This window comes from Dasypus novemcinctus, chromosome 2 (assembly GCF_030445035.2).
Source record: "Dasypus novemcinctus isolate mDasNov1 chromosome 2, mDasNov1.1.hap2, whole genome shotgun sequence".
Lineage (NCBI taxonomy): Eukaryota > Metazoa > Chordata > Mammalia > Cingulata > Dasypodidae > Dasypus > Dasypus novemcinctus.
Window position 1 is genome coordinate 67,081,952 of NC_080674.1, and position 27,157 is coordinate 67,109,108.

The following is a 27,157-nucleotide window of genomic DNA, read 5'->3' on the forward strand; positions in this document are numbered from 1 at the left end:
ATTTGGCAAAAGGTAGGGGGAAGTACTAACTGATATTCTTATATAGAACTATTGTGACTAGTAATGGAAGAAATTGTAGCATTGATGTGGATAAAGTGGCCACAGTAGTTGCTGATGGCAGGGAGAGGGAAGAAGAGATGTGATGTTGGGCATTTTCGGGTCTTGGAATTATCCTAAATGATATTGCAGGGACAGATGCTGAACATTATATATCCTGCCAATACCCATTGAATGTACTAGGGGAGAGTGTAAACTACAATGTAAACTATTATCCATATGGTATAGCAGTGCTCCAAAATTTATTCACCAAATGCAAAGATTGTGCCACAATGAGGAAAGAGGTTGTTGATGTGGGATGAGTGGGGTGCGGTGGGGGGGGTATATGGGGACCTCTTACATCTTTTAATGTAACATTTCTTGTGATCTATTTATCTTCAAAAAAGTTCAATTAAAAAAAATGATGGGGGTGGGGGAATGGGGAGTGGGGTATATGGGACCTCTTATGTTTTTTAATGAAACGTTTTGTGAGCTCTATTAACTTTAAAAAAAGATAATTAAAAAATTAAATTAAATTTTAAAAAATAATTTAGGTTAAGACATGCTGAATTTGACAAATAGAAAATAAAATTTTAAAAAAAGATATGCTCAATTTGATATGGCATTAGTACAGCTAATTAGAAAATTGAATATACATATGTGGAGTTCATGGCAAAGTTTCAGGGAAGGCACATAAATTTGAGAATCATCTTCACACAGATAATACTTAAAGTAAAGAAGCAGGGTGAGGTTGGAAAACAGAGAGTATACAGGTAAAGATGAGAACTAGCTAAAGAAACTGAGAAGGAGATCTGTACAAGGTAAGAAAAAAAACAAGCATATGATGTCCTGAAATCCAAGATAAAAATGTATTCAAAGGAGTGATGAACTATATCAAATAATGCAGGTAAGTCAAGTAACATACAGAGAAGTGACAATTAAGCAATAGAGATGAGGCAGTCTGTAGTTTCCAAAAATAGATACAATATTTCAAGTTGTTATTCCCCATCAAGAGGTGGAACCTATTTCCCCTCCCGTTGAACCTGGGTGTGACTTTAGGACTATCCCTATGAATGTAACACCACATGACTTCAAAGACTAAGTCATATGAGGCAATATAGACACATACACGCAACGGCAATACTGCATACATCTGGCTCTCTCTCGAGACACTTACCCTGGCAACACAACCACCAAGCTGTAAGGAAGCAGAAATTAGCTTAAAATGAAGAAGAGGCCCACATGGAAAAGAACTGAGCTTCCCTGTGAAAAGCTAGCATCACAAAAGCATAAGCAACAGAAGAAAAAACAGATAAATTGGACATAATCAAAATAAAAAACTTTGGGGCTTCTAAGAACTTTATCAAGAAAGTAAAAACACAACCAAAATAGTGGGAGAATATAGTTGGAAACCACATGTCTGACAAGAGTTTAATATCCAGAATATATGAAGAAATCCTGTAACTCAACAAGAAAAAAACAAACTCAATTTAAAAATAGCCAAGTATTTAAATAGACATTTCTCCAAAGAAGATATACAAATAGCCAACAAGCACATGAAGAGGTGCTCAACATCATTAGCCATTAGGGATATATAAACCAAAACCACAATGATATACCACCTCATACCTACTAGAATAGCTTTTATTTTAAAAAAAAGAAAAAGAAAAAGGAAAGAGAGAGAGAGGAGAGGGGGAAAGAGGGGGAGAGAGGGGGAAGAGGGGGAGAGACAGAGCGGGGGAAGAGGGGGAGAGACAGAGCGGGGAAAGAGGGGGGAGAGACAGAAGGGAGAGAGAGAGAGAGAGAGAGAGAGAGAGAGAGAGAGAGAAGGGGGGGAGGGAGGGAGAGAGAGAGAGAGAGAGAGAGGGAGAGAGAGAGAGGGATAGGGAGAGAGAGAGAGAGAGAGAGAGAAAATAAGTGCCGCTAAGAAAAAATAGGGGACTTCGTACATTGTTGGTAGGAATGTAAAATGGTACAGCCTTGTGGAAAACCACTGACTTCTCAAAAAGTTAAACATACAACTACCAAATGACCTGGCATTCCCACTTCTAGGTATATATCCAAAAGAAGTGAAAGCAGGGACCCAGACAGATATTTGTACACCAATGTTCACAGCAAAATTCTGTGAACATTGGTGTACAATAGCCAAAAGGTGGAAGCAACACAACTTCCAGAAGCAGATGAACGGAAAAACAAAATGTGGTATATTCATGCACTGGAATATTACTCAGCCTTAAAAAAGGTATTAAATTCTGACATGTCACAACATGGATGAACCTTGAAGACAGCATGATGAGTAGAATAAGTCAGACACAAAGGAACATTTATAGTATGATTCCACTTATATGAAATAGCTAAAATATGCACATTCATAGACAGAAAGTAGAATACACTTTACCAGGGTTGGGGGAGAATAGGGAAATTAATATATAACAGTTTTCTGTTTGGCGTAATAGGAAAGTTCTGATAATGAATGGTGGTGAGGGTAACACAACATTGTACATATAGCTAATCCTACTGAATTAGGTATGCTTGCGGATGGTTGAGATGTGAAAGTGTGTATTGCATATATGTTCCCACAATTAAAAAAAAAAAGAGAGCAACTATAGATAATGACAATTAAATGAACACATGATGCTGGACTGGATCTAATAATGGAGAAGAAAAGGCCTAAAAGGACATTTACTGGGACATATGAAAGAAAATTGGAAAATAGACTGAAAGGTTTGTATCAAACTTAAAGTTCTTAAACCTGATAACTGTATTTAAGGTGCTTATATAAGTGAATATCTTTATTCTTAGGAAAGGTATGTGAAAGTATTATGTGTTCAGTGATGTGTGAGGTATATAATCTACTCTCAGAAAATTGACAGATGAACAGATAGGTAGACAGATCTAAATAGGTGGACTGATAAATAAATGGATAGATATGATAAAGTAAAGGTGCTAAAATGTTAAAAATGATGCATCAGGGTATCTGCAGGGGGGTGGGAATGGGATGAGGAGTGGTAGTTACAGAGTTCTCTGATGAGACTGTCCTGTAAGTTTAAAATGATTTCTGCAACTGTCCTGTAAGTTTGAAATTATTTCAAAATTAATTAACATGCTTGTGAACAAGTTTTCTGATGGTTTAGTCCCCAGGCTTTGAGTCTTCCAGCCAAGGACCCAGACATTGCAGGACAAGCTGTCGTGCTGTGCCACTTGAATTCTTCATGCACAGAAGCCATGAGCATAAGTGGTTGTTTTATAACACTATATTTGGAGTAATTTCTCATACAAATTTCATTGGGAAAAAACACACAAAAATGGAGATCACTGTTTTTAGACTAGTTTTAGTAGAATGGTAGAAATGAAAGTCTAGTTGGAGTGGGTCAAAGACAATGGAGGGAAGCAGATGTGGCTCAACTGATAGAGCATCTGCCTACCATACGGAGGGTCTAGGGTTTGATACCCAGGACCTCCTGACCCGTGTGGTGAGCTGGCCCACGCGCAATGCTGCTGTGGGCAAGGAGTACCATGCCACATAGGGGCACCCCAGTGTAGGGGTGCTCCACACGCAAGGAGTATGCCCTGCAAGGAGAGCCGCCCCACGTGAAAAAAGCTCAGCCTGCCCAGGAATGGCACTGCACACACAGAGATCTGACACAGCAAGAAGACACAACAAAAAAAGAGATACAGTTTCCCAGGGCTGCCTGACAATGGAAGCAGATGCAGAAGAACACACAGTGAGTGGACACTGAGAGCAGACAATGGGGGTGAAGGGGAGAGATATAAAAAAATCTCTAAAAAACAACAACAAAACAAAGACAATGGAGAGGAGGAATTAGAGATATACAGTATAAAAGACTTTCAAGAAATTTTCCTGTAAAGGAAAAGAGAGAAATAAGGAGGTAGCTGAAGGGAGATGTGGGGTTAAGAAATGGAATCTTTTTTTAAGATAGGAGAAAATACCAGGTATATGTGATATGATGAGAAGGGAATACTGCTAATACAGGGGAGAAAGAAAAAGCATGGAATCTAGTGCACAAGTAGAGGGGTTGAATCAAAACAAGTGTACATACTGTTCACCAATTTTAATGGGAAGGTAAGCAAAATATTTAGGGCACACATGCAGGTTGGGGAGTACATTTGGTGGTAGAGCTTCTAAAAGTTCTTTTTGGATTGCTTCTCTTTTCTCAGTGAAAATGATAGCTAAAGTTATCAGCTGTGAACAAGGACAGAGAGAAAGTATTAGACGTTTAAGGTCAGAAGAAAAAATATATGAAATAGATATGTAAGAGAATAAGAGAGTAGAATAGTATGATTACTGGGTAGCAACACCAAATGCAAACCAGAATAAACACCAAAATATTTTTTTATTTATACAGGGCTTAAGTTGTATATTGCTTTACACTTACCAACAGAAAGGCTTTTAGAATAGCTACATAAATGGAGCGATATATTGTGTTCATAGATTGGAGGATTCAATATAGCAGTGATGTTAATTTTCTCCCCACTTGATCCATTGAATCAATCAAAACCCTAGAAGTTATTGTTTGTTTGTTTTTGTGGCAATTGACAAGCTAACTCTAAAACTTACATGAAAATGCAAAGGTTGTCCTAAATGACATTGCAAAGATAGATACAGGCCATTATATATCTTGCCATAACCTACAGAATTGAGTGGGAGAGAGTGTCAACTACAATGTAAACTATAATCCACGCTTAGTGGAAATACTCCAAAAGGTGTATATCAATTGCAATGAATGTACCACACTAATGAAAGATGTTGCTAATGTGGGAAAATGTGGGAGGTGTGGGAAGCAAGGCATATGAGAATCCCCTATATAGTCTCTAACATTTATGTAATCTAAGTATCTTTTTAAAAATAAAAAAAATGAAACACTTTGCATGGACAAAGAAATCAACAATATCAACAAAATTAAAATTTCAAACCCACAAACTCAGTAAAAATATTTTTGATATATCTGGCAAGCCAAGACCTCATTTCCTTAATGGATAAGTACCTACAAATTTTAAAAAAAACAAACATAACAAAAAACCTAAACCTTTTATTGCCATAAAAGTCAGGATACTGATAACATTTGGATTACAGTAAAGGATTATTACTGGAATGGCCAAATCGAAAGACTTCGGAGGTGGCCATCAAACTTTTATTTCTTGACCTGCATGGTGAGAAGGGTGTTGGCCTTATAATAAATTAAATTTACATTTATTGCATGGGTTTTTTTAAATCTGTGTTTTAAATTACAATAAAAAGGTAAACAAGAACAATAATAGGGGAAACGGACTTTGGCCCAGTGGTTAGGGCGTCCATCTATCACATGGGAGGTCCGTGGTTCAAGCCCCGGGCCTCCTTGACCCGTGTGGAGCTGGCCCATGCGCAGTGCTGATGCGCGCAAGGAGTGCCTTGCCACGCAAGGGTGTCCCCCGCGTGAGGGAGCCCCACGCGCAAGGAGTGTGCCCGTGAGGAAAGCCGCCCAGCGTGAAAAGAAAGTGCAGCCTGCCCAGGAATGGCGCCACCCACACTTCCCGTGCCGCTGACGACAACAGAAGCGGACAAAGAAACAAGACGCAGCAAATAGACACCAAGAACAGACAACCAGGGGAGGGGGGGTATTAAATAAATAAATAAATCTTAAAAAAAAAAAAAGAACAATAATAGCCCAACAGAAAATAGGCAAAGGACACACACAGGGAATTCAAGGGAAAAGATTACAATACTTTTTAAATATAGAGAAAAATACATTCTCACCCTCATGCATTATTTATAAAGATGCAAATTAAACAAGAGTTATTTTTCATTCAGACTGGAAATAATGAAAAATGTGAAAATAAGCAATATTGGCAAGTGTGGAACAAGAGGTATACACTGGTGGTAGACCAACCTCTTTGTAGGATAAGCGATAGCCATCATAATTTGAAATGCATATATCTTTTGACCCAGAAATTCTACTACTAGGAATTATACTACAGAGATATATTTTCATAAATCTATACAAGTGTACTTAAGCAGCATTATCTATAAAAAACTTTTAAGAGGATGGATTCTGCAACCAGACCATCTAGTTTTAAATCTCAGCTTCACTACTATAAGCTATGGGGCACTGGGTAAGTCACTTAACCTTTCTGTGCCTCAGTTTTGTAATCTGTAAAATGAGAATATTACTTCCCCATATGGTTATAACAATTAAATGAGTTAGTAAATGTAAAGCTCTTAGCACTGTACTTAGGATATAATGAGTTCTATCAATGTTAGCTATTAGCATTACTATTAACAATCTGAATGTCAGCTAGAATACTGGTTAATTAGTTTATATCATATTCATAAAAATGTTTAAGTTATAAACATCTTTTCTGCTATACACATATTTATGTTCATAGCTCCATACCAGTCATAAAATTTTTAGAATGCGTTTAAGCAAAAAATCAAACATTTTATATATATTTCTTTCACAAATATTCCTTAACTCAGAAAATAAGTACAAATTGATCTTTCCCCACTCTGTGGAATACCAGTACATTACATTATCAATATGCAAAAATAATGTGAAACTGTGTGTGCACACATATATGAGGGGGGGCACGATGGAGACAGAGAGAGAGACATTCAACAAATTAGCTAGACTGGCTGTTCAATATGACGTTAGAATACAAATAGGGGGAAGTGGATGTGGCTCAACTGATAGAGCATCTGCCTACCATAAAGAGGTCCAGGGTTCCGTATCCAGGGCCTCCTGGCCCATGTGGTGAGATGGCCCACGTGCAGTGCTCCCGTGTGCAAGGAGTGCTGTGCCATGCGGGGGTGCCTCCCATGTTGGGGTGCCCCACACAAGGAGTGCACCCCACAAGGAAAGTCAGCCTGTGCAAATAAAAAAGTGCAGCCTGCCCAGGAGTGGTGCCGCACACATGGAGAGCCGACACGGCAAGACAACACAACAAAAAGAGACGATTCCCAGTGATGCCTGATAAGAATGACGGTGGACACACAGCAAATGGACAGAGAGAGTAGAAAATGGCAGGCGGGGGTGGGGGAGGGGGAGAAATAGATAAAAATATGTCTTTAAAAAAAAAAAAGAATACAAATAGGGAAGCAGATGTGGCTCAAGAGACTGAACTCCCACCTACCACATGGGAGGTCCCTGGTTTGGTTCCCAGTGCCTCCTAAAGAAGACAAGCAAGACAGCAAGCTGATACGACAGGCTGGCGTACAAGAGACACGTGGAGGAAAACATAATGAGAGACAAAACAAAGCAGAGAGTGGAGGTGGTTCAAGCAATTAGGCATCTCCCTCACACAAGGGAGGTCCCAAGTTCGGTTCCTGGTACCACCTAAAAAAAAAAAGACCAGTATACAACAAAAAAATAGACACAGCAAAATGCAAACAATGAGGGGATGGGAAGAAATCAATCTTTAACAATACCAAAAAAAAAAGAATACAAAGAAATAAAAATATTTAAAGGTTTAACTTTATCCTTTCCCACATTTTGTATCTTTAAAAACCTATCTTTCTAGAAAGAGAGCAAGTCTCCTTTTTGAGGTGCCCAGTTAGTCCTCCAATTCCTAATCAATCATTTATTGAAGGACAACAATCTCTCTTAAGAATTCTATGACATACAAAATTAAAATACCGAATACCAACTTTAAAAAAACTGTACTCTTTTTGGGAAAAGATTAATATACCTGAAATAAAGTAATAAAAATATCTATATACTTTAAAGCTGTATCCATTTATTCAACAAATATGTTCTTCATGTGTACCATTTGTCAGATACTGTGGCTATAGCTGTGTAGTTGAAAAAGTCTCTGTCATTGAGCGAGCTTACAGTCTCATCAAAGACAGACAATACAAACAAATGACTATAATTTGATGAATGTGCTATGAAGTGGTAAACTGTACAACAGATGAATGTGCTATGAAGTGGTAAACTGTACAACACAGATTTGCAAGTACTTTCAGAATTCAGGAGAGGTCTGGGAAACTTACATGGAAGAACAAAGGGCTTAGCACAGTGTTTGGTACCCAGTAGAGCTTAATAAATGTTAACTAGCTCTCTACCATTATCATCCTCACCCTTATTTTTGTCTTGAGCCCTAAAATATGAGAAATTGTAAAGATCAAGTCTAGATATGCAGTGGAGATGCTCTGCAAGCATTAGAATATAAGTAAAGACTGGAAGGCAAGAATAAGCAAGGAAAATTTGTGAGATAAAAGAGAAAGTGGACTGATTAAAGCAGGAGGTAGCGAAGAAACGAAATTTACTAGAGAGAGTGGGTCAAATAATGAGGGTCCTTGAATTCAAAAACCTCTTAAAAGTGCCTCCTATGGACAGTTCCTTCGTTGTGTGGTGTTCTCACAGCAAAACTAAAGAAATTCATTTGGTTTGCAATGGGCAACCACGTGGCATGTGAAATCAGTGTTTTGTAAAGGTCATTTTTGTCAAGTTGTACATGCAATGGGTAAAAAATGGAAAGAGACTGAAGTCCAGAAAACCGGTAAGAGATGAAAGCCTAGACCGGAGTCTAGGCAGAAGGGTGAACGGCCTTATAGAGGGCCAATTAGGTTACCTGAGGTGGCTGGTTCTCCTGGAAAAAGTAACGAGCGCCCACCAACTTCTTAAAAGGGTGCGAGACAATAAAGGCGGCATTCTCGCAGTTTAACCAGCCCCTTCAATTGCCCACCCCTCGGTCTTTCTCGGAACCAGGGGAGTTCTGGAACTGGAGAGAACGCGGAAGCCCGAGAAGAGTGGGACTCAAGGCCTGCCTGGATGTCGCATACCCAGTTCCTCAGCGGGAAGTGTCTCAACTTCGGGGCTGGAGCTCACGTCCTGTGCCAGCCCCGGCGGCAAGTTTCAACCGTTCCCGCATTCTTACCGATTTCTTACCAAGACAGCGCCACAAACTCCAGGTTCTCCTAGCCTTGCAGGGTCAACGCCTCCCCGCCCGGGACAGGAGCGCGCGCTGCTTGCTGATTGGCTCTTCCTCTGCTCACCACAGCCAATTCCGGAACTCGCTCGGCCTCTGACGACAGGGCTGCGCCGGTGCTTTGGGATTGGTCGCCGAGGTGCGCGCGCCGCGCCTTTCCTAATGATTTTAACAACATGGACGCGGAAGGTAGTGGCGATTCAGAACTGAGAAGAAGAAGGTCCCGCGACCCAGAGGAGGCGGAAAGAACGGAACTCGGCGAAGAAGAGCTGGCAGTGGCAGTGGCGGTCGCCCAAGAGAAAGATGAGCAGAATGAAGAGCGCTGGGTTGGTCCTTTACCTGTGGAGGCAACACTGGCCAAGAAGAGGAAAGGTAGTTGCAGGGCGAGTTAGAATGCTGTGGCCTCTGGATGGGAAAGTTCACGCTAAACCCGCAAAGGCATGGTGTGTGATTGTGGGGTTTTGCTTCTAAAGTGAAATAATGACAATTTAAAAATCAAATAAAAAGAGTGGGGGAAAGGAATAGACTTAAATTGTCATGTTTTTCACGTTTTTCTGTAAAATGTTAGTTTAAGACCATTAAAATGTGATGTTTCTCAACTCACATCTCACTTTATCACGTCCCCTACTTAAAACTCTTCAGTTCTTTCTTATTGTTTTCAACATAAAGTCCAGACTCCTTAACATGTCAAACAAGAAAGGCCCTTTAGGATATGATCTCTCCTTTCCTCCCCAGCGACATCTTGTATTATTCCTTCCCCAGCTGCTGTCGTTCCTCCTTCCTCTGTGCTCCAGACATATTAAGCCACTTGAGAATATACCATGTTCTCTTTCTCTAGAGGCCTGCTCAAGTACAATGATGTCTCTACCTAAAATAATTTTCCTCACCTCTTTCACTGGGCTAACTTTTGTTCATCCTTAAGCACTCAGCTCAGCTGTCACCTCCTCAGGGAAGACTGACTTCTTCAGTCTGGGATGGGTTTCTAAAGCACCTTGATCATAACTCTGTGGTAATGTTTATCAGGCTGAATTTACAAGTAGTCCTCAAATCTTGTGTATACAATTTTGAAAGAAGCTACTTTTTGAACATTGTACATTGACACGTTTAAAGTACATTATCTTTTTTACTGACAAGTCTTCCTGTTAAAATGTTTTTTTATGGCAACCTTTTCTTTCATTGCACTTGCCATAGTTTGTAATTGTGTTTTTATTCATGTGATTGTTTCTCTCCACTGCTAACACAATTGTGTTTTTATTCATATGATTGTTTCTCTCCACTGCTAACACTTAGGGCCATGCCTATTTTGCTCCAGTATTTGATACATATAGCAGGTATTTAGTAAGTACTTATTGAATGAATGAATATTACAGTATTTATGATGTTATTTAATTATTTTATTGCATTTGAATATACTTAACATGTCCTTTTTTTAAGGAACTGAGTGGGAGATCATGGAAAAATCCAAATATATCAAAATGCTGAAGATATTAGTGTTAGGAGACAAAGATCTCTTAAACTTAATATAATTGAGACAGCTAAAAAATCATTAGATGTCAAAATCCTTACCCATGATCAGTTGTTCATTGGATTTAAGCCAATCAATAGTGTATTCAACTTAAACAATTGAAATTAAAAACCACATATAAGGGGAGTGGATGTAGCTCAGGTGATTGAGTACCTGCTTCCCATGTACAAAGTCCCAGGTTCAATCCTTGGTACCTCATAGAAACAAAAACAAAATAAGCAAACAGATGAAAAAAAAACAATTCAAGGGAGCTAGTGTAGCTCAATGGGTGAGTGCCAGCTTTCCACATACAAGGTCCCAGATTCAATCCCAGGCCCTGGTACCTGGGGAAAAATATATATATATATGTCTAAAATGTTAGAGAAAAATATCATTGAAGATTTTGTCTCAAATGGCAGGAGTCTGATAATATTTTTGGCTTTCCAACAATGGAGTCATCACCTTTAACATAATTTGGACATTCGGCTTTTGTATATATTCTAAGATAGACATATCTGAATATATGGCAATGCCTTTAATAACACTGATTACATCTTAGTAATAGGCACTATGTTTTATTCTCTTTATGTGATGCATCCCGGAACCTATTTGGGTCTCAATAAATATTTGTTCATTAAGTGAACTAACTGCAAAAGGAATATATGCCAGATAACTGAATTTAGTTGTATATTACAGAGAAACCCAAAATGACAGTGGCTTTAAAAAAAAAAATAGAGGTATACTTCTTTCATGTATAAAATAAGTTCTGAGGTAGGCAGTACTGGATTGGTATGGAGGCTCCATAGCCATCAGCAATCTAGGCTCTTTCATGCTCTCTGCCCTTGTAGCACTAAGATATGGCTCTCATCTTCATTGTACTGAGTGGTTAGTGGAAGTACAGCAATCATACAACAGTTCCAAGCTGTAGGATTAAGGAAGGGTAGTAACACCTTTGTAATTAGACTTCCTGTCACACAACAATTAAACTTTTATCTCATTGGCCTAAGATTAGGCACACGGTCTCCTCTAAGTGCAGGGGAGCATGAGAAGTGTCATCTTATGGCTGGATGTCAATATACTCTGTTAAAAATGAGGGTGCTGTTACTAAAAATGAAGGGAAAAGTAGTTTGTATGTGATAACTTTGAATCTGCTATAGAACAGTTATAGAAAACTGAAACAGTCTGTCATGTTTAATTTAAGAACTCTTTGTAAGCATGTTTAGCCATTGTTGAATTATTTTGTTTGGTGCACATATAATGTCATTTCTACAGGTAAAATTGTTCATAGTTCATATAATGGCATCAGTATTTCCTCATTTTCTCAGATTAACACTTTACAAGTATTTTGCCCCTAGAAAATCTTTGGGAAGCACTTAGCTGGATAATCTTTAAGACATTTTCAACTCTAAAACTCAAAGCATTTTATGTCATTTACATGTTTCCAACTCAGTATCGGTGACTTCAATGAAGGTCAGTGCCCTAAAGATAAACAGAGACATGTTATAAATGGCCATTGACCCCTTATTACTTATTTAAATTAGCACTAATAATTGGATCTAGAAGATTAGAAAAATGGGTGAGATATTTTCATGAAACTTGTTTATTTTTTTTTAATGGGACCTTCCTATTAAGCCAGATCCAGTTAAGTCATTGGTATAGATAAGCATCTATATAATACCTGAGAACCTATCATAACAGACTAAATAACAGTGCTGTTAAGTAGTCTGGAATAATAAAAGTAACAACTGACATAACAATGGATTTTTAAATCATTAATATGAGTTAAGAAAAATTAAGATAGAATTTTAGAAATTTAAAGTAAAATACAAGATATTTAATTCCATTTATTTTAAAAATAAGTTTACTTTACTTTTTTTCTCAGTTCTAGAGTTTGAAAGAGTCTATCTTGATAATCTCCCCAGTGCATCCATGTATGAGCGCAGTTACATGCACAGAGATGTTATTACCCATGTGGTGTGCACCAAGTAAGTCTATCTCATCGTTTTTATTTTTTCCCTGAGAATTTTTTTTTTTTTAACGCTTCAATTTTTGTGGTAGATTAATGGAAATGACTTTAGGATATTGCATTAGTCAACCAAAGGGGTGCTGATGCAAAATACCATTGGCTTTTATAAAGAGTATTAATTTGGGGTAGAAGCTAACAGTCATAAGGCCCTAAATAGTCCAACTCAAGATACCATAAGAGGTACTTTCTCACCCAGTCTGTTGCCATATATTGACACAGGATGGTGGGCGATGTCTGTGAGGGTTCACAGGTTCTTCCAATCTCAGATGGAGATTGGCTGGGACAAGTCTTGTCTCTCTCCCAGGGTTCATTTCTCTCTGGGCCTAGCTGCTCTGCTCTCTATGCAAGGCCAGCTGTAAACTCTCAGGTGAATGTCTCATCTCTCTTCCCACGGCCTCTCCTGTGTCTAATGGAGACTTCTCTTTTTCCTCATGTACCTATGTCTTTGTGTGCTTATTTCCCAGGCTCCAGGATCAAAACTCTAACCTCCCTCCACTGCTAAGTGGTTTTCTCTTGAATCCCCACTAACCAACAGGGTGGGAACTCAACCAAAGCTCTAATCACAACTCAATCAAGTAAAATTTAAACCTCTGAATCCAATACAATCTAATAAGCCCAGAGGATCAGAACAGTTCACAAACATAATCCAATATCTATTTTTGGAATTCATAAATAGTATCAACTGCTATAGATATTATGGATGTCTGTTCAAATCTAAAGATTCTGTGATAGTGTAAGTTAAATAAAGCCTATCTGTTCTTTCTTATGCAAGAAATTCTCTAAGACAGAACACCCTAGTTCAAGTGTATGGAGATAAATACCAAGAGTGGAATAAACCAGGTGGTGTTTAAGCTTCCTAGAAGAAAAGTGTACATTAGTTAAGATGGGAGTAATTAGTACCTAGCTCTGACACTAACAGGGAATATGGTGGGAACTAAGCATGCTGGAAATATCAAAAGATCTTCAGAAGGAATGAATGGGGGATTGGAAGAAAAGTAATAGTAGTAGTTCTACTATGTTTGAGGACATAGTATGCCCAGGTATTGTGCTAAGGCTTTTTCATAAATTGTGACATATATCTTTAGAATAACCTTGTGAAATAGTATATGATTTTCATTTTATAGATGAGGAAACTGAGGATTAGAGATGCTAAATGGCAGTTGAGGCTGGAATGAAAAGGCAAGGGCTTAAATCCTAGAGTATTTCTATTCCATATGTGGATTTTGAATTTTATCATGTGAGCAGGAGAGTAACATCAGATTTATTTTTTTAAAGGATCACTCTGACTGTGGTGAGATGAATGGATTCAAATAGGGCAAGAATGGATACAGGGAGAGCAGTTAGGAGGCTGGTATAGAAATCTGGACGAGATATGATGGTGGCTTGGATATTGGCAGTGAGTATGGAAAGAAGTTAGATGGATTATTTTACTCTGTTCTTTGGACCAGTCTATTATATTGATATCTTGGAGACAGATTGCACTTGAGAAACATTTGAGATACAAATCTAATTAAATAAAAATCTTTATATTTCATTTATAGGATAATTCTGGCCAAATATTAGCACCTTTTCTAGTATGAATTTGTAATTTTTGAAGAAACATTTGGTGCTAGCATTGTTGTCACTCTCAAAGTTTTTTGTTACCAAAGGCATGAGGTATAAAAGAAAGAGCATAGATAGGCTTTGGAGTTAGGGTTAGGCAAATCTTGTATTGAATGCTGCTTTCTAGCTGTGGACCCTGAGTGAGTAAATTTAACATTTTTAAAAACTACTTCCTCGTTTGTAAAATGGTAATAAAAATTTCCACCCTAATAGACTTTCTGTGAAAATTAACTAAATTAATGTTTATAGTACCTGAAATATTGTGTTTCGATAAATGGTATATAGTTTATAAACCTTATAGGCGAGAGTATTCTGTACAAAGTCTTTGATATTTAAATAACTAAAATACCTTGGATAGGGTATAAAACATGTTGAATTTTTGCTATATGTGAATATAGTACATTGGTTTTGAATTACTTATCAACTGTGCACAGTACTAGATCTTCCCATGAAAAGTCTGCCTACGAGATGATTTTAGTGTCAAGGGACCCTAAGATTCAGTGATCTCTAATGGCAATTCTTTTTTTTTTTTAATATCAAGGCCTGGCTCAATTCTGATCCTAGTTATTGGTATTAAAATTAGTGCAACAGCAACTGATAGGATATCCAGAAAATAGCTTCAAAATTTACAATGTTCTACCCTAATAGTACCCTGTATAGTATATAAACGAAGATTTTTTTTTAACCTATTATAAAAGTTAATGATCTTAGGAAATGATTGCTTTGGGGATAAATTGATTCTTAGATCTCTTTTAGGAATTAACTTTTTAAATTTTATATATTCAGGACAGATTTTATTATTACTGCCAGTCATGATGGACATGTTAAGTTCTGGAAAAAAATAGAAGAGGGAATTGAATTTGTCAAACATTTTCGTAGCCACCTGGGTAAGAATTTCCCTCCCCCCCTTTTTTTAAAATTGTAGCTTTCATTTAAACTCTACTGATTAAAATTTCTTTTAAATATTTTTTCTCTGAATTCTGCATATTTATTTCATTGATATTTACTCGAATGTTTTCATTTATTTAAATAGGAGTTATTGAGAGTATCGCAGTTAGCTCTGAGGGAGCATTGTTCTGTTCTGTGGGTGATGATAAAGCAATGAAGGTATTTGATGTAGTGAACTTTGACATGATCAATATGCTGAAACTTGGGTGAGTCTTTTTTAAAGTATATGTTTTTTAACTTAATGAAGTAATTTTTAAATGAAACTTTACCATTTCAGAGTTTTGCATGTGTTTTTTAAGATAACATACTGAACTTAACATCTAAATTAAGGTCAGTTTGAAAGTCATAGTATTGTCAAAATAGATTTGGCACTTCTTTTGGAATATCCTTCAAAATCAGTTCAGGAGCCACTAAAGGTAATCAGTCTCATTATTTATGGTCACGACTTATTTTTTTTAACTACAAATAGAATTACCTGACTTGATGATCCATCTTATTCCCCATCTTTGTTTCCCAGACTTTAGGTATTTTTTAAATCAAATCCATATAGAAATGTTGAACACTTGCTACCTTTGAGTATACTTGAGTATATTTCAGCCTTGATCAAAACGCTTATAGAAGACTTCCAAAAAAGTTTCAAGCCTCAGTACCGTGATTGGATTAACTAACTTCTCAGACTACACTTATTTGAAAAGAACCACACTTATTTGAATGTACAGATTTGGCATATTGATTAAATTTGCCCCAATTCTTTTACACTTGTTCATCAGGCAACACATCCAAAGCTTAGTTTTAATGTAAAGATGAAGTTAGTAATAATGAGAGTGCAATGGCAGTTTTTCTACTGTGTGTAACAGTAAAATATTTTGATTTTAAATATTTTAAGAATGGATTTATAAATATACTGCTACATGCTAACCTATTTAAAAGTAAGTTATATGTAGACTGATTTAGAGAGATCCATAAAGCAGTGCCCCAGGATATCGAAGGCCCAGGTCTGATTAGCTTTCTTTATGTACCCATGGAAAGTAACTGAACTGCTACATGCACTTTTATTCTTGCAGTTTGATAGATCCTCAGTAGTTATCATTGCGTTAATAAGATCAGAAAGAGGAAAATTAATAATTATTCTTAGCTTCTCCTCCCCATTCTGTATCTTTCTCTGCTACTGTTGAGCACTGGCTAAGCCAGTGACTGGGACTTTTTTTTTTTTTTTTTGGTGGATAGGAGGTGGGGAGCTGTTTACTTGTTGTATTGACTTTTTTGTCCCTCAATTCTTTACTATTCTAGTTATTTTCCTGGACAATGTGAGTGGATCTATTGCCCAGGGGATGCCATCTCTTCAGTTGCTGCTTCTGAGAAGAGTACAGGAAAAATTTTCATTTATGATGGTCGAGGAGATAACCAACCACTTCATATTTTTGACAAACTCCATACATCACCACTTACTCAGATACGGCTAAATCCAGTTTACAGAGCAGTAGTGTCTTCTGACAAATCTGGAATGATTGAATACTGGACTGGACCTTCTCATGAATATCAATTCCCAAAAAATGTGAATTGGGAATATAAAACTGACACAGATTTATATGAATTTGCCAAGTGCAAGTCTTATCCAACCAGCATATGCTTTTCACCTGATGGAAAGAAAATAGCTACTATTGGTTCTGACAGAAAAGTTAGAATTTTCAGGTTTTTAACTGGAAAACTCATGAGAGTCTTTGATGAATCACTAAGTGTAAGTACAGTTTAAATGTAATCCAATTTGCTTTTCTGAAAATGTATTTTGTGCTTTTTCTGGAAAGATAGATACATTGCTGGAAAGATATATTACCAGATATAGAGGTTTAGGTTGATGGCTATTTTCTGTTAGCACATTAAATATATTATCAACTCTCTTCTTTCTTCCATTTTTGTTCTTCAAAACTCTTTTGTAAGTTTTATGGAAGGGGTTCCCAGCTAGTTATCCTCTTACTTATGTGGCTTTCTTTTCAGTTTTGTTTGTAAGCTTATCCTAAGATCCTCAAAACTCATTGAGGGCCCTCTTCTCATTCTTTATTCATTCCTCTTTATATACCTACTTCCAAATTTATTTCTTCAGCTCTTTAATATGAACAAGCCTAGTCCTAACCTTTTTTTTCCCGTCTCCATGAGTGATAGCCATATTCATCTAGTTTCACAAGCCAGTTACCTAGGAGTCATTGTTAGCATTTTTTCCTTACCCCTCTATTTAATTCATCATGAATCCTGCTTATTTTACTTTCTAAGTATATCTTAAATCCATCCATTTCTTTTCAGCACAGCTGTCACTAGTCCATGATCTTTTGCGTGGCCTGTTGCATGGCCTACTGTCTTAATCTGTCCTGGCCTCTACCTAATCTGTTATCCACTGTAGCCAGAGCAATCTTTTAAAAGCTCCTATCTGATCATGTCATTCCTTTACCTAGAAGCTTTCAATGACTTCCTGTTTTTAGGATCAAGACCAAAATTCTAGCCTACCAGACTTTTCATGTTGTGGCCCTGGCATACCACTCTAGTCAACCATGTACCATCTTCTTCCCTGCCTTTTATTCTAGCCAGTTAGGCCTTTTTCCAATATCTTGAACAGGTCTCCCACCACAGGGCCTTTGCAAATGTGGTTCTCTCTCCTGGAATCTATCCTTCCCTTTTTTCTCTTTATCTGTTGAATACTTGGTCTTCCTTCAAATCTTAATTGAAAAGTCACTTCCCCAGGGAAGCGTCACTGTTCATCCAATCTAGGAGGGCTTTTTTTTTATGACTGCCTATCACTCTGTTTTCTTTTAGAGCATATTATAAGGTTGTATTATGTGATTAATATGTTGTCATTCCCACACATTGTGACTTTGGTCCTCTGTTTTGGCTCATGATTGATTATATATTTATCAGTAACAGTGCCTGACACATGATAATGTTTGCTCAGCTTGTTATGTGTCAGGCACATGATACTTGCTTAAGAAGCTCATAGTCAGTAGCTGCATTGTCTGGTTCAGTTACTAGTAGCCATATGTGGCTATTGAGTACTTGAATTGTGGCTAGTACAAATTGAGACGTGCTGGAAGTATAAAATACCAAATTTCAAAGACTGAATATGAAAAAAAATAATGTAAATTATCTCAATTTTTTTATGTTGCTTAAAGTTGAAATGATACATTTTGGATATTTGGGTTAAATAAAAGTTTCACCTATTTCTTTTTACTTCATAATTTCAAATTACATATCTGACTCACATTATATTTCTTTTGGCAGGTGCTGGTCTATGTCTTATAAAGGGCAGCAAGATAGATTATTATTTCTATACAGAAAGCAGTAGTTATATTAACCAACTGATTTTAATTATAAGAACCAGTTACTTGTTAGTGTAAGATATTGTTTTTATGATTGAACTTATTAGTACCTTAGTGTTTTAGAATTACATTTAAGAAAATACTAAGTCAGGGTGGAAAAGGTGGAGCTCAGTGGCTGAACACCTGCTTTGCATGTTTGAGGTCCCAGGTTCAATTCCCAGTACCTCCTAAAAACACAAAAACAAAAACATCCCAAGGATGGGTATAAAGAGTATCTACTCTGTAGTTACTGAAAGATAAAGGCCATGGGGAGCAGATGTAACTCAAGTGATTGTGTGCCTGCTTCCCACATATGCTGTCCGGGGTCAATCCCTGGTACCTCCTTTAAAAAAAAAAAGTAGGTAAGTATACAGATTTTCAGGGGCTGTTTATGTGTGCTCTGCTTCTATTTAATTTCTCATTCCCTTTTTAAATAGCTTTTGTTGTTGTTAATAAACGGTTTGTTTCCTAGATGTTTACTGAACTGCAGCAGATGAGACAGCAGCTACCAGACATGGAATTTGGCCGACGAATGGCTGTAGAACGTGAGTTGGAGAAGTTGGATGCAGTGAGATTAATTAATATAATTTTTGATGAAACTGGACACTTTGTGTTATACGGAACAATGCTGGGCATTAAAGTTATAAATGTAGAAACAAACCGGTAAGCTTTAGTATGATGTATATATATATTTTTAAATGTATTTATGGAGGACCATTTCCTCCTTTAGAGAAACAATGGGGGTTTTGTTTGTTCCAAGACAAATGGAATGGTACCAAATGTCTAAACTTAACCAAATGTTTTGACTAGATTTTTCTGTGGTCTCTTGGTTGTTTATAACCTTATGTAAAAAGTTTCCACTCATGTTTGTAAAAGAAATAGAAAGAAGATATGCATAGTTTCAAGTTTTTTTATTTTTTTTAACAAGTTTTAGTCTGTCTTTTGCTTATTGATTTAAATTAACCTGGTTCATGTTAAAATGTTGCCAAATATTTTAACCACACAATTCAGCATTACATCTGCTAGACATAAAATCAAAAGTTAAAATGTATGAAACCACAATGAGCCTTTTGTGTAAACAGTCCATTTGGTCTTAATACAAAATAGCTACAACCAGATACTATCCCTGAATGTAAATGAAAAGAACTTAGTCTATTTTAAGAAAAGAATAATCCTGTGCTGTACATTACTACATATAAACATTTTTATTGTAGTTCTTGGCAATACAAAATCTTTGAAGGCTTACAGAAAGACTAAATTTAGGGATAGGTTAAAACTGTAACTGAATGATTACATTTTTTTAACTAGAATTTTAAAATTTCTAACCAATTTAAAATACTTTTTTTTTTGGTAAAGAAACACTTGTTTTTAAAAAGCTTTCACTACTTTTATTTCCTATATAGATAAAGGATATTTAATTCCTGCTTTCTTTTTTCCCTGTCAAGTTGTTAGGACTGGAATTAATTCTGGTAATTTTATTGTAGAAAACATTATATTTTCCAGGTGTGTGCGGATCTTAGGCAAGCAAGAAAATATTAGAGTTATGCAACTGGCTTTATTCCAGGGAATAGCCAAAAAACATCGTGCTGCAACTACTATTGAGATGAAAGCTTCTGAAAATCCTGTTCTTCAGAATATTCAAGCTGACCCAACAATAGTCTGTACATCTTTCAAAAAGAATAGGTTTTATATGGTATGTGGAAATACTAAGATGGTTTCTTCCAGTTTGGTTACGAGTTTTATTTTGTGCTCTCAATGGAAGAGAATGTTGGCAATAACAGTAGACTTTCTAAAAAATCAGAATACCATCTTAAAATTGTATAATTTTTAACTAGGATATGATTTTAAGTATTTCTGTACTGTTTTCCATCATCCTGTTTTGAAAAATTTTCAACCTGGCTTTTACAAGTATTTGTGTTACCTAAAATGACAGGCAGTTAAGAAGTTGTTGTGGAGTCATAACTGCAACTAAAGTAGTTTTTGCTGTGGGGTTTTTAAGTTTCTTTTACTGTCATTTTTCAGCTTTTACTTTTGAAAATAATTTATCTCCCCTAAGCTTACACAGCCGCCTCTGGATGCATTATCTCTTTTGCCATTTGTATCCATTTTGATGGCACTACCTTAGAATGACATATTCCTGTGGAATTAACTTTTTCTTTGCAGAAGTAAAAATACTTTACATGTTGACCAAGATTGGGTTCAAAATCAAGCTACTTAAGCTATCTAGGAGTAACACTGTTCTAACTCTACTCCCTGGGAGAAGACACTTAAGTTGAGAGTCCTCTACCCTTGTATTCTAGCCTACATGCCCCAGCCAAGAAATTTATAGGACCAAAACATGATTGTTACTTCTTAGCCTACAACCATTTTATTTTCAAAGATTTATTCCCCACCCCACCCCCGCCATTGTTTGCACTTTGCTGTCTGCTCTGTGTCTGCTTGTCTTCTTTTTAGGAGCAACTGGGACCCAAACCTGGGACCTCCCATGTGGGAGGGAGACACCCAATCACTTGAGCCACCTCTACTCTCTGCTTGTTGTGTCTCTCATTGTTTCCTCATTGCATCTCCTTGTTGCATCATCTTGTGTCAGCTCATCACACCAGCCCATCACATCAGCTTGCTGTCTTGCTTGTCTTCTTTAGGAGGCACCGGGAACCAAACCCGGGACTGCCCATGTGGTAGGTGGGTGCCCAACTGCTTGAGCCACATCTGCTTACCCAGCCTAAAACCTTTTCATGACTTACCAACTCTGATTTTCCTGAACCTTCCTGCTGCTTCTATAGCTTTATCTTTCTTTATTTTTAGATCATTTGCTACACTGATCATAGTGAACTTTTACATTTTCTAATAATTTCAGTGTGCTTTTTTATCTGGGCTGTTGCACAAGCTATTTCTTCTGCCTGTCACATACCTCTCCCTAACTCCTACTCATACTTCAGGTCTCAGCAGGAGAAGCCTTCCTTTACATCAAGTCTGGGTGAGGTGTGCCTGCTCATGTTTCTCCTCTGCTTGCCCCATCATAGCATGTATCACACTTTTTGGAATAATTTGTTGACTTTTTGTCTCTAATACTGCCACCACTCCCTCCATATAATATAAAATCCATAAAGACAAAGCACACTGTCTTTTCCCCTTTTAAATCCACAGGTTTGGTAAAGTGGCCCATTAGAGTATACTCAGTTCATTCATTTGATACATTGTAAGCAGCTGTGATGCTACTAGGTTGCCAACACTTGTTGAATGTATGAAATAGAAGTTTCTCCATCCCATCTGGGCTTTCAACATAAAATGGGTAAATTCTTTTGAGAATTTTGCTTATAACTTTCAAAGTTAGATGCTAAAAATGTAGTAGTATACATTAAGTTTCTTTTACTGTCATTTTTCAGCTTTTACTTTTGAAAATAATTTATCTCCCCTAAGCTTATGTATACATTAAAGGTAAATGATTTATCTTGCTTTTACCTATAATGAAGGTAAAAAAATTAATGTAATGATGCACACTAAGTTAAATACACATTTAATTTTCCATCTGCTTTAACTTTTTTCTTTCTCCAAAGTTTATTGTGTTGATTAAAGTATACATGTTCATTGCATAGTTTCAGGAAATAGAAAAACAAAAAATAAGGCACATTATTTCCTTATACAACTGACATTTTTCATGAAGTTTCTTTCAGTCTTATCAGATGTGCATATTCCTAAGCAAAACTGAAATATATATGTCTATATGTACCATTTTATATATATAAATTTCATATCCCAGCTTTCAAATTCAACATGAAATAAAGTAGTATTTTATAAATCTTGAACTTTAGGAGTTCCACATGTTAGCTCAATGAAGATAACTTTTTCATATAAATAAATAGTACAATAGGCATGCCATTCCTTTATAAACTGGAGAATACGATGTTAAGGCAATAACATCCTAACTTCGTTGTTTCTTTATGTAGAATCTATCCAAATGGATCAAAGAATGACATTAGGCAAGACAGGTACTGCCTTTATTTTTCTGGAATCCAGCTGGCATTGGATAGAGCTTTCTTGAGAGAGAGAACGTCTACTTACTGAGAGTCAAGGAAAAGAAACAGGCCTGGAGAATTCCAGAATTTTAATCACCAAAGGTTTTTCTCATTTCTCCCTGCACCGGGGGATCATGAGATTTCTAGGAACTTCATTCAAAATTTGCATTTTCTCCCAGGCTTCAGGGTATGTGTAGAACGGGTAGGGACTCTGCCAAACAAACAAACAAAAGGATTAGGATCTTGTTATCGATTTATCTTTGTGAATCCTCATCCTTCCTAGCATATGGTCCTGCATATAGTTATAGTACAGTTAATATTTATATAGTGTTTTCTATGTGGTAGGCACTATTCTGTAAGCACTTTACATTCCTTCATTTAGTCTTACAGTAGATACCAATGTGAGGTAAGTTTTGTTAACACCATTTTATAAATGAAGAAACAGAAGAAATTAATTTGCTTCCCCAAAGTCACATAACTATTAAGTGGCAGAGCTGGAATTCAAATCCAGAAAATCTAAATAGTGAAAAGTGAGGAACAGGTCATAGATTAGGATATTCTAGAAGGGAGAAGTAGAGAGCTACCTCAAATAAAAGAGTACCTTGTTAAATGTGTACCCAAGAAAGTTTCCATCCAAAAGTAAATCCCATTTGAAATCATACATTTTCACCTGATAGATTATTTTTGTACTGGACAAATGTAAAAATAATTTAACTGCCTTTAATATCCTATAATAGATTAAAAATTCCTGAAATATTTATTCTAATGTGAATTCTTACTTTCCTCAAATACTTCACCAAAATGAAATTTTCTTGTTAATAAATCTTCGCCAGATAAAAAATTAATTCATTTATTTTTAAATTTTCCTCCAGTTTACCAAACGAGAACCAGAAGATACAAAAAGTGCAGATTCTGACCGAGATGTTTTTAATGAGAAACCTTCTAAGGAAGAAGTCATGGCAGCTACTCAAGCTGAAGGACCTAAACGAGTTTCAGATAGTGCTATTATCCACACAAGCATGGGAGACATTCACATCAAACTTTTTCCCGTTGAGTATGTACTATTTTTGTTTTAAATAAACACCAATATATATGTATTTGAAGAAACTGTGCAACTTAATTATTACTTTGACTTAAGGAATTCTGAAGAAACATTATTTGAAGTGCATCTATCTTGTTCTAATTGTTTTCCACCTAGGAAATGGGAAAATTATATGTATATATGTGTATATATCTCACAGGTTTATTATGAGGACAAAGTATATTGGCTATCAAAGTTCTGATGTGAACTATAAAGTGATATACAAATGTACATGTATATTACTATTTCCATCAACTACACAATCCCAACTATAGGTTTTATGGCTTTCCTTTTAACACAAATCTGGGAAGGAATTTATTTTTTCCTTTCTGACATTTGCTAAATACTTAGTACCTATTCATTAGTCCTAGTACCTATATGTTATAAAAACTAATTCCAAGAAAAGAGCTTCAACTGAAAAAAAGCTGAAAGCATTCCAGACAGTTTAAAAGTTTGGAAAATGAACATGCAATATCAAAATACAAAAGACTATCTCTGGCCATTGTTGATATGAAGGCAACATCTTTTACAAAACCTTTATTAAAAGTACTTATGTATTTGTATTTTGTAAAAGTACTTATGTATATTGAATTTTTAAAAAATCATATCTTGGCAATTAAAAAAGTAATAGGCAGTTCTAGACTCCTGAAAACAGTCTCATTTCAGAACCCATGTACCCATCAAATCTGTTTCTTAATGTACTTGATGCAAGATTCTTTTGATTCTCCTTCCATTCTCAGCTCTATGAGCTAGTACATGGTAATATACCTTATTAATCTAAATATTGTCAAACTCAAATATAATAAGCAATCTAAAGATACATTAAATAAATAAGAATACACTATTTACATACCCCTCAACTCTTCTTCTCCTGAGATTAAAAGAGGTTATGATAAAAGACATATCCTCCTGAAACATTCAGAGGACATTAAAAACGTCACTAGAGGCAGACCTGCAAAGAAAAGTGTCTTAAGATGATTCAGATAGATTTCATATTTTTAATATGTATCTTATTAGGTGCCCCAAGACGGTGGAAAACTTCTGTGTTCACAGCAGAAATGGTTATTATAACGGACATACATTTCACCGTATAATTAAGGTAGGTTATGCAGATGTTATGTGGGTTAAGAAATATACTATGTTATTGCAAAACAACAGGTTTATTAGAAGGAAATAGGACAAACGGATTATGGGAAAGGGGAGAGGAGGAGAGTGGGACAAAAGATAACTAGGAAGGAATTAGGGATCTGAATTTAGTGGGCAGAGAGCAAGAGATTGCTAGGGCAGTGTGCAAATAACTAATCAAACTGCTAGGAGAAATGGCACTATCAGAAAAACCACTTTTTTTTTTTTCTATTTGTGAAGGATGGCTATTCCAATTCAATAAACACGTATTAAAATACATATTTCTTCCCTCAGGGAACCCAATTGATGGGAAGGGATAGGTATATGATCGTATTATGTGTGATGAATGCCTATATAAAGGGCTATTAGGAAAGAAAAGAAATTTACTCTGGGGAAGTGAAAATTGTAGCCATCATAAAACTTTTATTTTCTTGCACATTGTATAGGATATAAAATACCGTACAGATCACCCTTACAAAGAATTAACTGGTTTTGATTTTTTGAAAAGTTTGTGCAAGTCTATACATGAGAAGGCCTTCACATTTTTGTTTCAATTCTTGAATATAAAGTGGTAGCTGAGCAATCAAATCCATCATCCAAATTAAAGTATAACTTACTAAGGATTTAATTAAGTAACTTTATAGAGTGAATTAATACATAAAGTACAAAGCATACATGTAGAGAAAAGGACAATAACGTATGATTTTTACATACTTTCTGTTAAGGGCTTCATGATTCAGACTGGAGACCCAACAGGTACTGGTATGGGAGGAGAAAGTATATGGGGAGGAGAATTTGAAGATGAATTTCACTCAACATTACGACATGACAGACCATATACACTCAGCATGGCAAATGCTGGATCAAATACTAATGGATCCCAGTTTTTCATAACAGTGGTACCAACAGTAAGTATATTAGCACTGTTCTAAAAACCAGGGATTCATAGGTTATGATATAAGAATGTGAATTCAGTAGAGGAGGGAGCTGCTTATTCTCTACCATTATTTATACCTGCCAAGATATAAGAATGAAAACAATTTAGAGAAGAAATGTAAAATTACCTAGTAAATCTATTTTTCCTTGGTAAAACAATACTTTCATGCAGTAGGAAGCACAAAGGACCGTGATTCAGGACATTTAAGTCTAACTCTGCCACTAATTGTGCAGCCTGAAACAAAATTATTTTCTCTTTAGAAAGCATAAAAAGAGTATACGAATTCCTGGTTTTAAGATATTTTTTCCCATTTTTATATCTCTGAAACTTGAATATATTTCATGACATTTTAGATGTAATGAAATAGTGAAATACAGTATTCAGTCATCTAGCTGTTACTATATAGTTTCACAAATTTATAGAAAGTACACTTAATTTTTTAGAATTAAGCACCCAAGCACTAAAGAAAGGAGAAATATTTAACATTCACAGTACTTTTGGTATCACTACCCCAGTTTCAAGTAATAAAGAAACAATCTGACATGATTAATTTGTCCAGAGTCAAGTAAGTAGCAATTGCACACCCATCTCTCTAATGCCAAAACACAAGCTGCTTAAAGACTATTCCATACTGCCTCTTAATTGTTCTTTTTAGAGAGAACTTTTAAAGCTTTAGCCATAACTCTAAGCCATGCAAAGTAACTTACCTTTAGCAAATATCTTCCAGCTTCCTTTGGTCTAAAGAATGCAGATATTTAATTGTTATATTCTTTTATACTTTTTATATAAACATGGAAATCACTTTTAAAAACTGCTAAATGAAATTACTTATTTTTTAACTATGTACTAAAATGAAGCATAAATTTAAAACCTCTTTAATTTGCTCCAAGTTTATCAAGATTTTCCATTTGTCCTCCAATGCAGCCTTGGCTTGATAATAAGCACACGGTATTTGGACGAGTTACTAAAGGAATGGAGGTTGTGCAGAGGATCTCTAACGTCAAAGTCAATCCCAAAACAGATAAGCCCTATGAGGATGTCAGCATCATAAATATTACTGTCAAGTAAAATAAAGATGCTTCATTGTATTTTGAAATAAAATTCAATATATATTAAACATAGAATTATTTACATTAGGAATTTCTGAACTTAAAAATCATGTTTCAAAGATGCAATATTATATTTTGATATTTTTCATTAAAGGCCTTTTGTTAAAACTCTGCTTAAGTTTTCTTGCAATTTCTCATCCTGGCTGGTGATAAATTGAAATGGACTAAAACTTGGGCAAATTGCACTCCTTAAAGGTAATTTCTTATGAGATTCCAAACTATATTAAATGATGATAGTGGTATGTATCTGTTCCTTAACTTTTAAAAAACCTGCCAGATATTCTGCCTTTAGTGTGGTTCCTTACATCCACTAAGAAACAGTACCAGGATCTGATACACCCATTTCTTTGCTTTTAGTTTCAGGCCAAATAGTTTTCTCTTTTGAGCATTGTTAAGTAAGTGGTGGTAAATAACACTTCAATAAATATATAGGAAGTTCCTTTGGTTAAGAGTGTTAAATCCAATTATGAAATAGTCCTTCAAATGCAAGAATCAGAATAAATT

At 36.0% G+C, this 27,157-nt stretch overlaps 2 protein-coding genes across 5 annotated transcripts in view; one reads left to right on the top strand and one right to left on the bottom strand.

Moving 5' to 3' along the window:
- Positions 1 to 9,001, bottom strand: part of CENPK (centromere protein K) — a 64,023-nt gene extending 55,022 nt beyond the window's left edge. The window contains exon 1 of one of the 4 annotated variants that reach the window (XM_004465575.4): positions 8,911 to 9,000. Coding sequence is in view for 1 of the 4 variants with exons in the window: in XM_012527933.4 (XP_012383387.2) it covers positions 6,739 to 6,852 (114 nt within the window). In the remaining 3 variants the exon portion in view is untranslated. The other 3 variants (XM_004465574.4, XM_012527933.4, XM_004465573.5) reach the window with 3 other exon arrangements.
- Positions 9,002 to 9,082: 81 nt separating this feature from the next.
- Positions 9,083 to 26,761, top strand: PPWD1 (peptidylprolyl isomerase domain and WD repeat containing 1). The gene is made up of 11 exons (XM_058309323.2): positions 9,083 to 9,333; positions 12,348 to 12,450; positions 14,880 to 14,980; positions 15,127 to 15,247; positions 16,332 to 16,779; positions 18,858 to 19,048; positions 19,889 to 20,078; positions 23,274 to 23,455; positions 24,500 to 24,581; positions 25,333 to 25,515; positions 26,469 to 26,761. Exons 1-11 carry the CDS (start codon positions 9,138 to 9,140, stop codon positions 26,610 to 26,612), a joined length of 1,941 nt encoding a protein of 646 aa, XP_058165306.1. The 5' UTR covers positions 9,083 to 9,137; the 3' UTR covers positions 26,613 to 26,761.
- The last annotated feature ends 396 nt before the right edge of the window (positions 26,762 to 27,157 follow it).

Bases quoted from the DNA above. Each gene is read 5' to 3' on its own strand.
- PPWD1 (XM_058309323.2), top strand. From the start codon at position 9,138: ATGGACGCGGAAGGTAGTGGCGATTCAGAACTGAGAAGAAGAAGGTCC. The intron at 14,981-15,126 runs GTAAGAATTTCC...TTATTTAAATAG, and splicing joins ACATTTTCGTAGCCACCTGG to GAGTTATTGAGAGTATCGCA. The intron at 16,780-18,857 runs GTAAGTACAGTT...TTTGTTTCCTAG, and splicing joins TCTTTGATGAATCACTAAGT to ATGTTTACTGAACTGCAGCA.